The 19,249-nt window shown below is 32.3% G+C and overlaps 1 protein-coding gene across 1 annotated transcript in view; it reads right to left on the minus strand.

Moving 5' to 3' along the window:
• LOC149477652 (uncharacterized) overlaps positions 1-19,249 on the minus strand; it is a 166,813-nt gene that overhangs the window by 16,210 nt on the left and 131,354 nt on the right. The window contains exons 18-20 of the mRNA XM_089710302.1: positions 4,783-4,863; positions 4,377-4,548; positions 3,638-3,757 (exon numbers count right to left, since the gene is read on the minus strand). Of these exons, the coding sequence (XP_089566428.1) occupies positions 3,638-3,757; positions 4,377-4,548; positions 4,783-4,863 (373 nt within the window). The remainder of the gene's footprint in view (positions 1-3,637; positions 3,758-4,376; positions 4,549-4,782; positions 4,864-19,249) is intronic.

Below are 19,249 nucleotides of genomic sequence, written 5' to 3' on the forward strand. Positions count from 1 at the left end.
GATGTTTCGCCGCCATTACTAGGCTTCACTCAATGTTTAGGCGATATACCGTCCGTCTTTTTTTATACGTCCATGCCTAGAAACATATTGCTCATTACTTAATTTTTGCATAGAAATTTAAAGCAAAAAGATTGTCGATCAGAGTCCTGTGCTGTGCTGTGTGTGTGTGTGTGTGTGTGTGCAAAGTTTTGTCTCATTTTCCCGTTTTAAAATATTTTCAATTGAATAATATTTTTGCTATAAAATCCATAACGAACAGAGAGTATCGTAATTCTATTATGATACAAAAAGTCTGAAATGGTCTGATAGGACTTTAGATAGTCCTTTCCAAATCAACGCTATGAATACGCTTTACATTTTCTTCAAACACATAAGTAATACTTTTAAGAATCCAATCGATTCTCAAGACACAAACATAGCTGTTTGCGAACAATACAAGTGCCAACTTTAATGCAAGACAAAGAAGTCATCAATTCGAAAGAACCATGATAACTGTCCGGCTCCTTAGGTACCATCTTTTTATAGGTCCCCAAGTAACATATATAAAATTTAGCTTTTAAACTATAATGAAAGTGAGGTACTATTTTATACACCTTTACTACCTGTTTCCTGCCAAAGTAACCACAACCCAAACTTGATAGTCGCTGGTCGTTCTTATCTGTATAGGAGACATATACAGAGAAACTTTCAACTTTCCGAAAGAAAGGAAAGTCTGGCCGTCGTGGGCTCTTGGATTATAAGGGTCAACTTTTTCTAGAAAAAAAACATAGCATAGGCTAGATAGAAAAGACATACAAGCCTTTTTTAATAATATGTACATAAGGGACCTTCATTGCATATTCCTAAGGAATTATCGTACACACTAGTTCAAAATTAATCAAATTTTATACAAATGACGTCAATTTCCATTTTGAAATAGGGTGATTTTAGGGGAAAAGCTGTAGCCTGCTGGTAAGCGATCATCATCTATAGACATTTGTTGACTATGTCCTATTTAGAAATATTTAATAAAACAACCTCAAAGACATTCATGATAATTCCTACGTGTTCAACATCACATTACGTAGAGACACTCGAATCAAAGTGCACTTTAGCACAATTGGCAATCAACTTTTGAAAACCGTTTACAAAAGTAAACGATATGCCCAAGCTACTGCCAAGTACCAAGTTTTGGCACGATTTGAATCTAATTATGGCTGTTTGTTTATAAAATACATTGTAACGATAGTGAAAACTTGTGTCGAAATAGCTTATGCGTTTAATGAGTGTTCAGTAATAGGTAGGTAGTAAACTATTTTTAATTTTCACTCGAATTTTGGGTAACATCAACAATCGTTTAAAATAGAAGTTGTTTTTATTTTGTATGTCATCGACATAAATACTATCCCAGTAACACCTAGCTTTTATGATACTTTGGCTTAGAATTAGAACGATAAGGTATCGGTAAATATAAACTCATAAAATTCAAGAGCTTAATATTGTAAACATGTTATTTTGCTCAAGATTTTGGTAGCGATGGGAATGGAAGATTACAAACAAAGAAGCTCGGGTTAGTATTTCCATTTAAATTAATCAAATTTAATTTAAGTGGGAACTTAATCTTTTTTATCAGGTTGAACGCTGAGTCACTTTGGTTTAGTGTATTTGTTAAATTATTTAATTAAATAAATCTTACTTCTAGCACCTCGTATTTATTGATGTTTATTTAAGCAAATTGCGTCGCTCATAGACGTCTATAACGAAGATTATGGGTGTTGCCTACCAGAAAATTGTATTGCAATTTATCAGTTTTTCCGACTAAAATAGAAGAAGAAGAGACTTGGAAAAAGCAAGATAAAATTACAGTCCATGGCAATCGAACAAAAAAAAAAAATATCAAAATCGGTTCAAAGGCAAATTCTTACTTAACATTCAGCAAATACTCTTCTGAAGAGCCAGAATCACGAAGATAGGCAATGTTTACACCATGTCCACGATATATTTCTTTCGCAACAGTTATTAGGCGTGGCATGGATCCAAAAACATCCATTTTATGCGTCATTCACTATGACTTTAAATCTTAGTAACGTAGTAAATTTCGTTATAGATTATCATATAATGTAACAAATATGTTTTCTTTTGAGACTTTTATTTTATAGATTACTTAAGCATTTACAAACAGTAAACTCTAGACAAGCCCCATGATGCATTTCATAAATGTGTTGCTATAATATGCTACCTTGTTTCGAAATTATAGTAAGTAATAATATATAATTATAACAAGGGCTTGTGGAAAAAAAACCTTGCAGTTCTGAATTAAAGTTTTCCGTTGTATTCCAGAATTCAATCTCAGTATATCAAAGTCAAACGCACCTAAGCTGATATTTAATTTAAAATAGATAGTAATTGGTATGCATTATTATATGGTAACACTAGGTGTAACACTATCATTTCTATTTACAAGGATCACTAATTAAATCCAAAAATAAAGCCCATTACATCAATCCTTCCAATAAGCAAGAAAAACAAACTTCTAGTATATATGGGGCAATATTTCAATGTGAAAGCTAACCATATATTACGTCACGATTAGGGGATCGAAGTGTGACCATGTGATAAGAATAGGGGTCATAAGTTTGAAGGTTTCTGTACGATATCTGATATTCCTGCCTCTTTCTATTAGTGTGAGATATTGGGGGTGTATATATTTGGTGATATATCCTCATTATATCCTATTGCCTATTATAGATTTACTTGACACTTTACCAGGGATAAGATGAACTAATAGGGAATGACTCAAATAGTAGTTATAGCCCATTTATTATTTAAATTGATATTTGTTGATACAAAATATAATAATAAGGCATTTGCAAGTACGATAGCTTTTGGTACTTTATCGTAAAAACTGTAAAGTAGAATTTACTTAACTTTGATTGCGCTTTACGATTTCTCTGTCCTAACAATTATATTACAAACAATTTCTATAATTAAAGATGAGCGATCTTTACTATCTAACCTACCTATTATTAAATCCAGCCTATCCAATAAAACAAAAAATCCAACCCATTAAGTCGTGTTAAAATATCGCTTGAATAATTCGCGCAATAAACAACAAGGTCACTTACGTAATATACCTTAGACAATGAGGCTCATGTTACATCTATGTATTGACCTTGATTTGTAGATTAGATAATTTAGCGTGGGTAACATTTCCCTATTATCCAGCTAAAATGGGAGGTGGGAGGGTAATAGAGTCCATTCCAATGATAGATGCACATTTATATTGTGAATGCGAAAGTTTATCTGTATGTTTGTATGTTTGTTTCAAGTTTAAACCGCCGCTTTTTTATAAATTTTGGATCCTAAAAAGTACATATTGATTTGGGTCACTAAGACATTTGCTCGTGGTTTTCTTGCAAACGAAACCGAGTGTGTATTACAATTAATCTCATTCCGATAAATATTGCACCTGATCAGCAAAATTGTGAGTTTGTGTGTGTATTTTATTATGAAAATTAATCATTATTCCATCGTATTTAACTGTAACTCTCGTATTTAGACCTTATTTCTTCCGCATTGTTATACTGACAAACTTGTTTGTGTGTTTTAATTAATCTTCTTTTATTCAATTTATTCTTCTTTTCATATTGCTACTAACCTGCAAGTAACTCTAGTGGGAGCGGCACACGCTGCTGGTGGTACTATAATCCTGACACCACCACGTCGTTTTGCCTTCATAGCTCCACCGCGAGCGTCAACCACGAAGGACACCAGGAATCTGGGAAAAATGGGTTGTTTTATTGAGCATTTGTATAGATAGAGAAGATATTTTGGTATGGTTTGGGGTAATAACATCTTGTCATGTAACAAGTCGTGTAATGAAACAGAAAATGCTTGAGATAGATATCTCCAGATATTTGTCCACGTACTATAAGTGCAGTGGACTGATGTAGCTTTGTTTTTAGATAACTCAAGTAATATTTAATAAAAAATGTTAATTCTATAGTTTAAATATTAAAATTTTATATGTACAGTATCGGGTAGCCACATGGTCCTGACACACAAAGCTACGGTTACGCTACGGTACGACACACAAGCGGTAGGTTCATCGCGGTGCATGTAGGGGCACTGCTGCTGCTGTATCACTGCACTTCTGCTGCTGTATCGCTGCACTGCTGCTGCTGTATTGCTGCACTTCTGCTGCTGTATCGCTGCACTTCTGCTGTATCGCTGCACTTCTGCTGTATCGTTGCACTTCTGCTGCTGTATCACTGCACTTCTGCTGTTGTATCACTGCACTTCTGCTGCTGTATTGCTGCACTTCTGCTGTTGTATCGCTGCACTTCTGCTGCTATATCGCTGCACTGCTACTGCTGTATCGCCCTGTCTGCACTCACCCGATGTCCAGCGGCTGCCGCTCGATGGTGGCCACTCTGCTGTCATTGTTGCTGGGCCACAGGTGGCCGTCCGTCACGCTGTCCTCGAGCGGCTTGGCGCGGTTCAGCGTGCCCGCTTCGCTGTTCATGTAGCGGTACTGCTGCTGCTGCTGGATCGGGCATTCCACTTCTCCTGGTGGAAACAAGATAGTTAGTCAAGTTTAAGAGCTGATTGGAGTCACTCTAATTCAACTTCTTCTTTTCGAACGGGAGAGTAATAAAGGTAGGACGCAAGAAAAGATGGAAGTAACAACCCATGGCTCCGACAAGCCGTAATTTTACGTAAATAAATTACATTTATACATTACATTCATACGAATTCAAATACAAAATAAATAACAATGCAATTATATAATGATATGCTTACCTCCCTCGTCCTCCGAATCACTCATGAATGTGTCCTGCATTAGTTCTGGGGCTGCCACTCTGTATTTACCCTCAACACCACCTTTAACAAAAAGAAAATTATATTTAAAAACTACACTCTATTGAGATTTATAAGATTTTAAATGACGTTTTTTCTGACGTCCCAAAAAAGGATTACAGTTTCGAATTTCGTAATGTAACATTTCTTTTAATTAATTGTGAGTGATCTTCATTTATTTAGTCTAATTCGTGCTTTAACATAATCGTACCAGTTATTATGTACTTCATTCATCGATTTATCCATTCAAACTTTCAAATGCATTATTCAATACTATCAGTTAGTTTAACCAATGCATTATAACGGAATATGTATAATATAAATTCTTCAACGAATCTAAAGTTCCTGCAAATGAATATAATAAGGATCGAATTGCCATATGCTAGAAAGGGACAACACATGTTTGTGTATATCTATCTCGTGTGTCTCTAAAAATGGTTTATGTAAATGCAAGTTAATTTGCATTTTGTCAATTGTTACAGTTAAGTGCAATGACTGTGGATACAGATGAATTTAACTACAATATAATTATGTAATGTGCAACCATAATTATTGTAATGCCATATTATTTAAACTTGTGTATTATGAGCGAATTTTCTTGTAGCACCTACCTAAAGACAATGATATACTTATATAGTTTGTGTAAACATATTACGCCTAGTTGATATTCTAGATCTAGATTCTAAACAATTTATGTATGACAGGTCGATGCATACAAATCACGGGATTCATTTTGATGAATTTTTGTTATAGAGATTTTAATATGGTTAGGACATAAGCTACTTTTTTTGAGAACCATGAAACATTTAGAAAACATGCATATTTTATCTTTATTTTAATAGCATTTTTCCTATAAATACTCTTCTGTCATTCGTATTAAAATGAAATTAATAATGAAGCCAATAAATTCGACCTGACGTCAATTAAAAATTTTCTCACCAAAACTTAGAACCTTGGCAGTTGACCAAAGTGCCTATATGGCACTATCTTGATATCATTTTCATTTGAGGCTTGAATGCTTCTGATAAAGCGTCTGATTTTTTCTATTAATAGGCTTTGGATATTGTTAAAAGTTTGTTGTGTTTATTACGGATTGGTTTATGTTTCAATAAACATATAAACCATAAATCCTTCAATAAGGAAATGATTTTTTTTTACGCAATGTTTCCTTTTCTAAGCAATGAAAAACAATAAAGCTACCATAGGTTATTATGGAAATCAATACATATTTATTGATTTAAGTGATAATTTGATGTCATAGAAATATCAATGTATTAAAAAGTAGTCATCCAACGTCCGACAAATCTAAATTATAAAGCGAAAAGAACAAATTATCACTGCCATAATTTATACATTAAATCCGCAAGAGAAGACGACAAACTACGTATTAAATATTAATACACATTAGCAATCATCATCATAATTAGAATACCACTCTGCCAATGATACACTGCAAAATCAATTGCCTTTAGACTGGACAAATCAGCCAACATCTTTACTCAGCAGGATAATTAACTACGATTGTATCACGTCTAAAATTACGATATTATCAATGTACAGACCATCGCATGTTTACACGCTCCTTGCCACGTGTCACAATTAGTACTACGTATATCTCTGATTGCATAATCATGATGTGCATGAGGTCACGCGTTGGCGTCCAATTGACTCTACCTGACATCAACTTCTCAATGGTTTCACAATGCTCTTTAAGTTGTTACCGATTGTAATTGACTGCCCTTAATTTGGCATTTTTTTGGCTGAATGATCGTTAATTAAGACTGTTATTTCATTAAATACTCGGTTGATTTGTATTAGCTATATAGAAAAAAATCTTGGCGTAACTAAGACTTTACAATGCGTTTCGGAAGCAATGGTTTATCAATCTAAGTTTTAATTAAACCTGCATTCCAATAAATGTGGCGACGACTTTGATTAATAAAAGAGTTCAGCAATGTAGAACTTAACACGATTATTTAAAATCATAGCAAAGTGCATTTTCTAAAAAAACGAAGTTTTTACAAGGTAGCTAACAAGTTGACGACATATTAGTTAATAGACCAGTCAATTTTTTAAAGAGATGATGAACTCTAAGCAATGCTTTCGTCACAATTCTTAAATTAACATCTTTATCCACGTAGGTCTTCCCTTTATAATAGCATTAATGGGTTATCTATGTTCTACTGAATGAAGCTTTATATATCACATGTGCGTTATATAAATCACGGTGAAGTAAGGTTGTCCGGTCAATGTTAATAGTATTATAGTGAAAATTTAATTTAGTTGTTCATCTTAATCTTAATCTCTTAATTCTTAATACTATTATAAAGGCGAAAGTTTGTAAGTATGGATGTATGGATGTTTGTTACTCTTTCACGTAAAAACTACTGAACCGATTACAATGAAATTTAGCACACATATAGAGGGTAAGGAAAAGGAAACATTGGATTAACACATAGGATAGGTTTTATCCCGGAAATCCCACGGGAACGGGAACTATGCGGGTTTTCCTTTGAAAACGCGGGCGAAGCCGCGGGCGGAAATCTAGTTCTTTAATAAGTTATTTGAACCCAGATTGTAACATATCAAATCAAGTATTTTATTTAGAAGCAAGGGTGAATAATGGTAGTCAATTTAATGTATCATAGAATTGACTCTACCAAAACTTTTTCCTTAAAATGCAGTCCCCTTAAAGTTAACGAGCTTCGGAATTCTTACAGACAAGTTCTTTATCAAGACTTTAGGAAAAACAAACAGTATATCTACCTATTTCTCTCGATGGAAAAACAATGTACATTGAATCGCCCCTGAAATCATACCAAGGTCGTCTAACACATACCAATGTCAAGATTTCACAATAATTTATACGAATGAGCGATAATTCGTTCCGTGCTATTATTTATAACATATCGAATGTATTTAGAACGTAATTTCATTCGCACATATGAGTCAAGCATCGGGAATAGATTGCTTTTGAAATTGATGTAAAACCTTGCAGTGATTTGTTTTGATGTTATGATTTTAGTGCAATTTTTGCAATGTAAATAAGAAAATTCAATTAGGACTATGAAATTCATTTAAAGATAGATAATTAATATCCACTATTTTATTTTAAATTTTACTGACATGTAAAGTACCACGTTATTTTCTAATTGTGATATTTGTTGGATATTTCACATCTTTGTAATTGATTTATTGGAATGTAAGTGATTAGTTATCTTACCATTCAAGACTTTATGTTACGAATATGTAATCAAACCCAGAACCGCTCATTTCTGAAGTCATATGTTAACCACTGAACTTAAGTGGCTATCAAGTAGTACAAATAATGACATAGCAATATATACATGTACAGTATATAAATAGTACATACTTGATACTACACATGCGTGTTGATTGCATTAGAACATCACTTGCATGCAGATCAAATGAATGGGTTTTACCTAACATGTACTTTCAAAGATTTTATTTTCAATACTTATGAGGGTACCGTAAAAACTATTTTCAAATCATTAGAGAAAAACTACGGAAAATCATAATCGAAAAGTGTAATTTTACTTACATTTACAAAAAAAACTTATTGTTAACTCGTATGTGTTTATAATTTATGTCCAAATTGTATGATAGGTACATTGTATCTAATTAAAGAAACGCTGAGTTCACTCGTCAGTCAATGAAAACGAAATCAAGTTTAGAAAATCACTTATTATATTTAACAATAAACTTTACAAACAAAGACATAAAACTGAATAATAACCAGTGTACAATGTCTTATTCATTCTTACATCACTTAGCACGAGTGGGATCTTCAAAATAATTGTATTTTCGTTGATTACTCATTGTTATTTTGGTTGTGAATGAATCTTTTTGGCATGAGACTCGCTAATAAAGTGTACCGTAAAACAATTGAACGCAGAGAGTATAGAGGAGATATTTCGGTTTTAAATACACCGCAAATAACTTTATTTACGAGGCTCTACCACTAGCCGTGTATATTTTGTCTTAGTAAAGTTAAAAATATTTCTTTCCTCGATAATAAGTATAATCAGAGTCGATTCAATAATAATTGAATGGATTTATAAGATGATTTACATACTAAAGACAATAAAAATGAAAAATGAAGAATAAGTTATACCTTTAAAAACATTATTTAACTATTTCAGTGCTTAGTAAATGTAGAGACGTTTCATTTTTCCGTGTTATAAGTTTTATTAATACATTATAAGTGCATAAACTGATTATATACAACGTGTTCTCAATCCTAAACCATTTGAAATCGTAAAATATATAAAAAGCTATAACTGGATGAAATCTCACCGCACCTTGGTGTCCACCTACATAATCACTTCTATGTAGAGGGTTGACATCACCACATTAAAACTAATGTAGGTAATATTACCAGTTCTGCATACTAATAACTGTCGGTGCTTACTGCATTTTCCATGTTAAGATTAAATTGTTTATTTTTATTCGGAACATGAAGGTTATTAAATATACTTAATATTATAAATCTGAAGAGTTCGTTTGTTTATTTGAACACGCTAATCTCAGGAACTACTGGTGCGATTAGAAAAATTATTTCGGTGTTAGATAGCCCATTTATCATCACGCTAAGACTAATAGGAGCGGGGCAATGCGGGTAAAACTGCGGGGCACAGCTAAATTTCTTAAGATATTGTTAACGAGAAATAAATCATGATAATAAGTAGAAGGTTGAGGAAAACTGAGAAGAGATTTATCCATATACATGACAATCTGAATAAACTCTCTCATATTTCGTCAGTGTATTCTAAAATACTTAACTATAGCTACACATTTTGAGATCTAGATCTCTTTAGATCCGTTGCTATTAATTCTATCTTAATAAATCTTATAAATACCGTATTTATAACGAGAAAAGTATGTTTAAATTGCGTGTAGGAAAGTTAAAACACATGACTTGGTCCGTTGTTATCAAGTTCAAATAACTGTATCTATTAATAATTAAGCTAAAAAATCGAAACAATTATTTTGTATTATTACTATAATAAATGATTATTTCTTAGTATATTCTTATTTCTTAGTATATAGTTTTCCATTTTATTCATAATTCCGGTGTAGGGTCGAAACAGTTGTAATCGAAAAATAGGATTGTGTTATAATTGTGCGATTGACCCTTTATTTATACTTTTTTATACAAGTATTTTATTGTTTTATAGTTAGACATTTATGCACGTACAAAAATAAATTGCATTAATTTTAAAGTACCTACATTTACCGTTGAATCAATACAATCCATACTAATATTATAAATGCGAAAGTAACTCTGTCTGTCTCTCAATCACGCCTAAACTACTGAACCAATTTGCATGAAATTTGGTATGGAGATATTTTGATACCCGAGAAAGGACGTAGGCTACCTTTTATTGCGAAATATGTACCACGGGCGAAGCCGGGGCGGACCTCTAGTTATCTATATAATTAAACGTCTTTGGGTTGGAATCATACACGTTTGTGTATGTGTTTGTGTATATGTATTTAATTGTAGAGTTCTAGTATTAAGTTTTACTTTTGAAATTTTTTGCCTTTCATAATATTAAGAGTGTAATTGCGAAGATACATTTTTACAAAACATATTCATTCATTATCATAATCACGCCCATAGCATCAAAACCGTTGAACTCTGTCATTGCCCACTAACTGTGGTTCTTAATTAATATATCCTTTAACCCAAATAAACCCATTATAACTCACCTCGACTTTAATTCGCTGGCATTTGTTATCTTTTATAAAAGAATAGCTCACAGCACAGTTCTGTATATTGTGCTCACAGCCTGCGCTATGTCATTTGTAGGTTTTGACACATTTACGAGTGTATTTCTCGTTTGATTTATTACCAAGATGTTTTTAAATTCGCCTTGAGGTATATTTCATATTATTTCGGAGGAATTCGTAGCTGTTATTAATTGATTTTTTATAAGATTCGCGAGATAAGACATTTGTATTTTTTTGTAAAGTAAGAACATTAAGTCCATTAACTGAATTTATGGCGTTGATTCATTCTTCTATTCTTTCTAAATCAAAAGAATAAAATGAACGCTTCAAGACCCTCTTCATAATTTTTTTTTGTTTGCCTTTATGTACAATACTGATTAAAAATTATCTATTTAATATCGCTTATTTAATTATATAATATTTAAGTTATAAGTAGACTCTACTATTTATTTTACGTTACATCTATCCTATACATATTTTTTCATGTACGCTTCCAACTATGAAGCCAGTACCATTTTATATAACAATAACCACGGTCAAGGCCATATACCATAACCATACATAAAATCACTGTACCGAACACAACACATGTTAGTAAACAGTGTAATTGTTTCAAAAGCACAATCATATCAAAATGTTTACATCAGTAACGCATGTGGCAGGTGACAGGCGCAATGATTGTAATCACGGACTATTCCACTGTTTTGCCCTTGAAGCGAATTAATAATATGTACCTATACATACGTATTAGTTTGTTTGTTTGTTTACATGACCAGGACTAAACGTTTTAAATTTGCTCTAAATTTAAAGTAGTTAGTAAATATATGCAAAATGAATAGCAAAATAGTTAAATAAGTAGATTTTATTTTCTGTAAGTAAGCTACCAATTGCACGCCTCATAAGCGAAGCGTTGAGGTGGGTACTACTGTCACTTCGCGCAAAACATCTGATTTTTCAAACTTAAAATGTCTTTATGTATCATACATTGCACTTGTAAGATAATACATACACACACATATTAAGAAAAAACACTATTTTTAACATTCATGATATTTTTGATGTCATTTTTGTTATTTAAACTAGTTAAAAAACAGTTTAAAAAGTTCTGTCTTGGACGTCCGTGTGTCTGTATGTGCGGAGGATTTTCTTGTTAACACGATAGCGACCGAAATACTTTACTAATCGAGTCTTTTTTTTCTCTTACGCTTGAGTATGCTCAGGAATAGAACCCTTTCATTTTTCAGGGTCTGATTCGATGTGGTTTAATTGTTATTAAATAAACAAAAATAATAATTAATAAATAATTATTAAAAAAAAATTATGAGGCGTGCACTTTTGGATTTTCCAAATTTTTTAATATTTTTAAATTTTTTTTAACGAATTTTTGGGAATGTCGGACACAAATAAGACATTATCACAATTTTTTACTACTGTTAATGTAAGAAAATATAAAGCACCTAATAAATAATAGCCTATTCCAAGTCTCTACGTAACAAGTAATAAATTTATTACGTGTTAAATTACCATAAAGTTCACTTTTTCATTGTAATGACCTGAAAATTGCTTCTGACATGACTTTATCAGATTTCTAAATATATGCTAAAAGATAACAAGTTCAAGATAATTTTAATACAAATACTTATAGTTTTTCCTTGATATAAACGACACAACTTGACCTATAAATGGTTCATCTTCAAGATAAGTGTCATTATCATTGATCTGGTATATTAATATTGCAAAATCTTTGAAAACCAACATTTATTCGTTTTTAACACAACTTATAATGGTGCAGTTGTAAATTTTGTTTATTTGTCATCGGTAACCTCGGAAATTATTGAGAGGAGCATTGCACCTTGCATCGGTATAATAGTGAGTTAGTAATAGAGCGAGCGCGCACGAGCAACTTTGTCTCCGCAACAATTTTGTCTCCGCAACTATTTTGTCTCCGCAACTATTTTGTCTCTCCAGCCATGGGCTAGTATGAAAGTGCGCGTACGTAGCGACGCAACTCCCGGGAGACTTTTTTGTCCGCGGGTTCGGAGACAAGCCCGCGACGCAACTGTCGCCCTATCTATTGGTTTCAATGCAAGTGCGCGCACGGCGACAAAAATGTTGCCTGTCGGCGGCCGCCGGCCAGTTGCCGCGTAACCGGCGTAGCGATAGTACGTATATCAACGTATTTATTCTCGTACACAGTAGTTTTTAACCGACTTCAAAAAAAAGGAGGAGGTTATCAATTCGGCCGGTATATCTTTTTATGTATGTACACCGATTACTCCGAGGTTTCTGAACCGGTTTACGTGATTCTTTTTTTTTTTGATGCGGAATGGTGTGGAATTGGTCCCATAAATTTTATTCGGATAAGGCCAGTAGTTTTTATTTTATGAGCATTTTTGTCTGGTCTCGATGACTTAATTGAAATGTAGCAAGTAACTTTGATTCATTTCCAGGAAACCGATTGAGCTGAAATTTTGTATACCTACGCATGTAAATTGGATAGCGATGAAACATTTTTATGAGATAGAGCTGATTTGATGATGGAATCGGAAGGTGGCCATAGGAACTTAGTAATATATTGACTCAACTTTATCGAGGTTGAGCTCGTTTGATTCGTGTTGAAAAATACACTAAAAAGTATTAAATAAAAATAACTTTAATAAAATAACTTTGCCTGGCAGAGATGGCTTTGAGCCATAAGGCCGCCGTTTGTACATTTTAAATGGTTTTGTTTTATGTACTTTCATTGTAATATGTTGTACAATAAAGAGTAAATAAATAAATAAATAAATAACTTCGCTAAAAACAACCGACTTCAAAAACGGAAAAGTAAAAAATAAAAAAGATTGATATTGATATTATTAATTACTACATATTATTTAGATGTGTTATTTACTAAAAAGGTTTGATGTCGATGCACGGGCTTAATACTAAGTGCTTGGCACCGACTTCAAACCTATTTAATAAATTAATATGTAATATTGTTTTCAATTAAGTTATTTTTATTATTAGTAGTTTTCTGTCTATAGTAGAGCCATTTTAATAGGCAACATTGACAGTTCAACAAAATTCAGCAACGTAATCTAGTAACGACGCCATAGAAAAATATGTTATTTCGTTTTGTTGGAACTGCACATTTACTTAACTTTTTTCAATTACGATTAGGTACATATCTATACTAATATTATAAAGAGGAAAGGTTTGTATGTATGTATGGTTTTCAGTTTTCACGCATAAACTACTGAACCGATTACAATGAAATTAGCACACATATAGAGGGTAACTTGGATTAACACAGAGGATAGGTTTTATCCCGGAAATCCCACGGGAATGGGAACTATGCGGGACAAGAGCACAGACCACAACCGTCTCTTCGAAAACCATGTTGATAAATGCAGAAAATTTTAAAGAAAAAGTTGCGTTGCTGTCGCTTTCGTGTGCGCATCGTTCAAAACTTTGCGAGGAGACAGCGACAGAGACAAAATAGTTGCCGGGCAACTAAGTTGCTTGTGTGCGCTCGCTCATAAAGTAAAAATCATAATTGTCAATGTCTTTAACTTAGTACTGACTAACTGGGAATATAGTTACCCAATCTCCAACTAATTACAAATTAACCAAACATTGATCTATTTCCAATACTATCTTTAAAAAGTAACCTATCAATCAATACACCATCGAGATGTCACATCGCCATACGATATGTTGCTGCATTGAATCACAATTCATGTACTACACTCAATCACTGCCAAATATTGCTCGTACATCAATTGATGCTTACATAGTACATACTGTGTTACGGATGTCGAGAATATCTGTCATATTAAGAAAACTCTATATTTAGACCCAGACCCCATAGATCCAGTGAGATAATCAACGATAGTCATGACCAGAAAATTAGTAGATACATTTGATGAAAAATATGCAGATTAGGTAATTATTCTGTTTCAGGATCAGACTTGATTATCTAATATATCTTATATCGATTACAGTCTAATTAATCACGCATTCACGCATCATTAAATATGTATTTGTAAAGAACATAATATCTCATCACTCTGTACAGATATCCCTATATACATATTATTAAACATTAACGGAACTAAAATATTGATAGATTTCATAACTCTACAAAAATAAATCCAACTAGACATTTCTCATAATTCCTCGTTCCACCACTTAACGAAACACAAATTAGCTTTACCTTGACAAGGTCATAGTTTTTAGTGTGGCAACTACCAACATAGAACTTTTGCTATTAAGCGTTTCGCTTCCGAAACCCATATATAACCTAATGAATACGTTTCCGAAGAAACATTAATGGGTCGATAGATAGGCTCTTTTATATAGGAATAGAGGTTTATTTACGTTTTCAAATGTTTGGATAGAGACAAATACATCAGTCGAATAGCAATGTAAATTCATATACAAATATTGTCTAAATACCGGCCTGGTTCAGGTTGAATAATGTAATAATGTGAATCACATAATCGATTTTCATCTATAACTATTAGTTCACAACAAACATTACATATCTAACATGGTAAATACCACCAATTTTACTACATTACGGTAATTTTTCAATCATAGGAACTTTATTAAATTTTTGGTGTTATGGTTTATATTTTCTATACAACAATATGATAACCATATATGTACTAGGTATAGTTTTCCATATTTAAGTACTAGATTTCCGCCCGCGGCTTCGCCCGCGTTTTCAAAGGAAAACCCGCATAGTTCCCGTTCCCGTGGGATTTCCGGGATAAAACCTATCCTATGTGTTAATCCAAGTTACCCTCTATATGTGTGCTAAATTTCATTGTAATCGGTTCAGTAGTTTTTACGTGAAAGAGTAACAAACATCCATACATCCATACATCCTTACAAACTTTCGCCTTTATAATAGTATTAAGATTAAGATAAAGGCAATTTCTCATAAATATTGGTAACATTAAATTGTTTTAACCACTTTTTTTAATACAACAAATTTACATACTCGAACCATTAAAACTTGAACTCCTTTTGAACAATCGTACAAAAACAAAACAAAAAAAGAAAAAGATTACAATAACAATATGGAATAAGCAATTAACTAATAAGATTTATTAGCAAATACCGATTCATTCATTCATGACAAAGAATTTAGATCACTGACTAGCTATTACTTAATACCTACTAGAAAAACTTCGTGTAACATTCATCATTGTAATGTTATCCATTTTTTTAGATATTACTTAAAAACGTGAGAAAGCACTACTTGTTCTTATTATATTATTTTAAGTAATTTATTAAATTATGCAAAAATATTAGCAAAGGAAATTCGACATCTTGCTAGAAAATTAAAAATAAAGGTATAGATTTATAGCATTCAAATGCGAGATTTTTTTTAAGAATAGAAAATATTCGATCATCCCGCCGAATTATTAAAATACTCAATTATAGAGATATGTATTTTACTTATTTTTATAATCGTTATTAAACGAATGTCAAATAATTCATTTGTTGAATTAATTTGACATTATACGAGTAGTTTCTGAATTATTAACCTAACAGCACATACCTATTCCAATTCTTTTATTCATAAGTTTCCTGCAGGCAATGGCTCTTCATTATTTGTTACCCTTATGTTACGAATACCAACTTATCTTGTAACAAAAATATATTTTATCAAACAGATAACTTCTGAATGGTTATTGTTATTGTATTAAACTATTAGTAGAGTAGGGATATAAATCTCTTCTTTTTCCCACATAAATAATGACAGTAATAAATTATGCATGAGTATTTTTATATAAGTAACATAATATCTTCCAAGAAGTCAATACTTTAAATAAATAAATAAAATAAAATAAATCTTTATGTGAAATAAAGAGGATCTTTAGGATATACAATATTGATTATGAGGCTCTGGCTCTCTTGCTAGGCATAGCCTGTGTTGAGAAAGCCAGTCCCTTCCCTAAATACTTTGTGGTCTTGATAAAGGTAAAAATAATAATTTAGGAACTATTTTGAAAATCAATTCCATTTTAAGATCATCGCTATCCTTTCAAGAAGCAGATACTACCTTACTACCTACACTTATTGACCAGGAAAAGTATACTTTTCCTATTCACATTCATACCTCAATAACATCTCACCAAATAAGTCAAAATTAAAATTAAGACGCAATTCAAAATTGTGAATCACTGCAGAGGTCAGGTGGGAGGCCATATTTATTGACACAACCAAGTCATTGTGTGAGTGATCTCACATGTAAATTGGTGTTAAACTGCGCATGTTAGCTTAGAACCATTCTACTGTAATCTTTATTCATTGTTGAGATTTTCCTACTGTTGCGTAAGTTGAATCTTCCATGGGGATTGGAAATTCATTGCTTCTGTAATATGGTGCAATTTCTTCATACTGCTGAACTAGTTTAAGCATATTTTAACGCATTATTTGATTGAATTGATGCAATAACGGCCTTTGAACAGAATATCTTTGGTTCGATTTTCAACCCATTACCCATATATATGGTTTTTTCATGAGCAGTAGTGTGCTCTATATTATTTTTTTACAAAAAAAAGATAATTGACAAAGTTGGTGAGCTATTTGAGTTCATAATTAATATATATTTCCTTATCTTTGAACCTATATTTTTTAAATGTTCGAAGAAGCATTCGGGAAAAAGATTACCATTCTAAAAATAGTGAAGTCCGTATTGATCTACTGAAGGGATCGGTCTATCTATTGGATTAGGTCATAGCTATTTTCTACAAATACAAACATACCTACAAACCATTTAACGTTTCTTTAGAATTTCTTTGGAATATTAACGCAGAGGTATAACAAAAGAGAGGTCGAAAAGATGGTCGATTAAAAAAAATTGTATAAGTAGAAAAAGAAAATGGTTCGGTCATACAAGAAATGTATATGTATAAAATCCTACATAATATTTGTAATAAACTAAGCTAAGTGAGCTTAGTTATAGAGTTGTTTTGAACATTGCCTTATACAATGTACATAATATAATACAGATGTAAACACAAGCATCTACCCACAGCGTCCTCAGATCATCTCAGGTGCGGTCACACCGTCCAAATGCGATGTGATGATGTAAATCATATTTGGGTAACCTTGACTCGCGTGCGTCAGATACCAGTGGTTGTGGGGCGCGGCTACGTGCAGCGGTTGCGCGAAAAGCGGAACGCGGGGAAATTAAATGAATAAAAAAGAAGGAATGACAAAAAGAATACGAGGCCGAGACTGACCAGTTATAGAAAGAAGATGTGATGTGTGAACACAGTTTCTATTAAGATAGATGCATCTGTTCCACCGATCGATTTTCTTTACGGAGAAGATGATCAGGCTTTTACGTATTGTACAATGAAACTTATCAAACATCAGAAAGTGACACTGGAATTAACTTTACCGCTTCTATTAAAGAATGAGTTTCAAATGTTCGCAAAATCGCATAAAATGACGATTCAATGAATTACTATCGCAAATTGTATTACAATACAAGAAATATGCATATATAACTCATAATGTGTTATAACAAATCTCTCCAATGAACAAACAGTACATCACTCACACTTAATACACCGTCAATACACACAAAATAGTGTTATGATCTAAATTAAATGATATCCTCTCCGCTAATCGCTACCGCCTGTTCACTGACCATGACTCCAGTATCTATATACCATGCCACTGCTTATGAAAGCGAAATCTTAACGTTATTCGGAACGTAAACATTCAATATAGGTCGATGTTCGGACTGTTTTTGAGATTAACACAGTTTTATATCAAATTTTATATATAAACATGAGTTTGCGTTTAGACACATGATGTAATAAATGTGTATGCGGAACTCTGTCAAGTTATATTAAGATCTGAGGCGACCCTTTTAATATTATGCCTTTTGATTTTATGTTATTCAGTACATATAAATGTTGCATATGAATTGTATTGATGTAAGTATTTAATACTAGCTATGCCCCGCGGTTTTAAACGCATTGCCTATGTAACGTGATGATATATAGCGTTCCTCGATAAATGGGCTATCGAACGATGAAATAGTTTTTCAAATCGTTTCCGTTGTTACTCAGATTAGTGCTTTCAAGTAAACACACTCTTCAGCTTTAGAGAAGAATTGATAATTTATTCTTGGAAATAATCAAATTTGCGTCAGTGCTTTGTTATGGATCATAATTTTAATTCAATTGTAATAAAGATTACAGAAATACTATTAATAGAAATAGACAATCGATTTAATTTAAAATATTCATAGACTAAAACATTTGAAATTCATAACAATAAGAAGTATTGAAGACTAAATAAATTTCACAAAGCCACGTGCTAAGGAAGTTTATTTTTGTAATGAATCTTAATATGTAATACCAATATATTGTTTAACAAAATTAAGTTAAAACTGTGTTAATAAGTTTTTAATTTATGTCATTACTTAAGGACACGACATATTCTATTAATGTGTAAAGGAAAGGCATTTTATTATTAATCTTTATAATACAGATATAGTTTACTATATATAAAAATGAATCGCAAAATGTGTTGGTAAGCGCATAACTCGAGGACGGCTGATCCGATTTCGATAATTCTTTTTTTATTATATTCCTTGAAGTACGAGGATGGTTCTTATGTAGAGAAAACGTAAACATGT

Source organism: Colias philodice, chromosome 24, assembly GCF_061535455.1.
Source record: "Colias philodice isolate Cphi_HAF_F1 chromosome 24, ilColPhil1 Martin Lab GWU primary, whole genome shotgun sequence".
In the NCBI taxonomy this organism is placed as follows: Eukaryota; Metazoa; Arthropoda; class Insecta; order Lepidoptera; family Pieridae; genus Colias; species Colias philodice.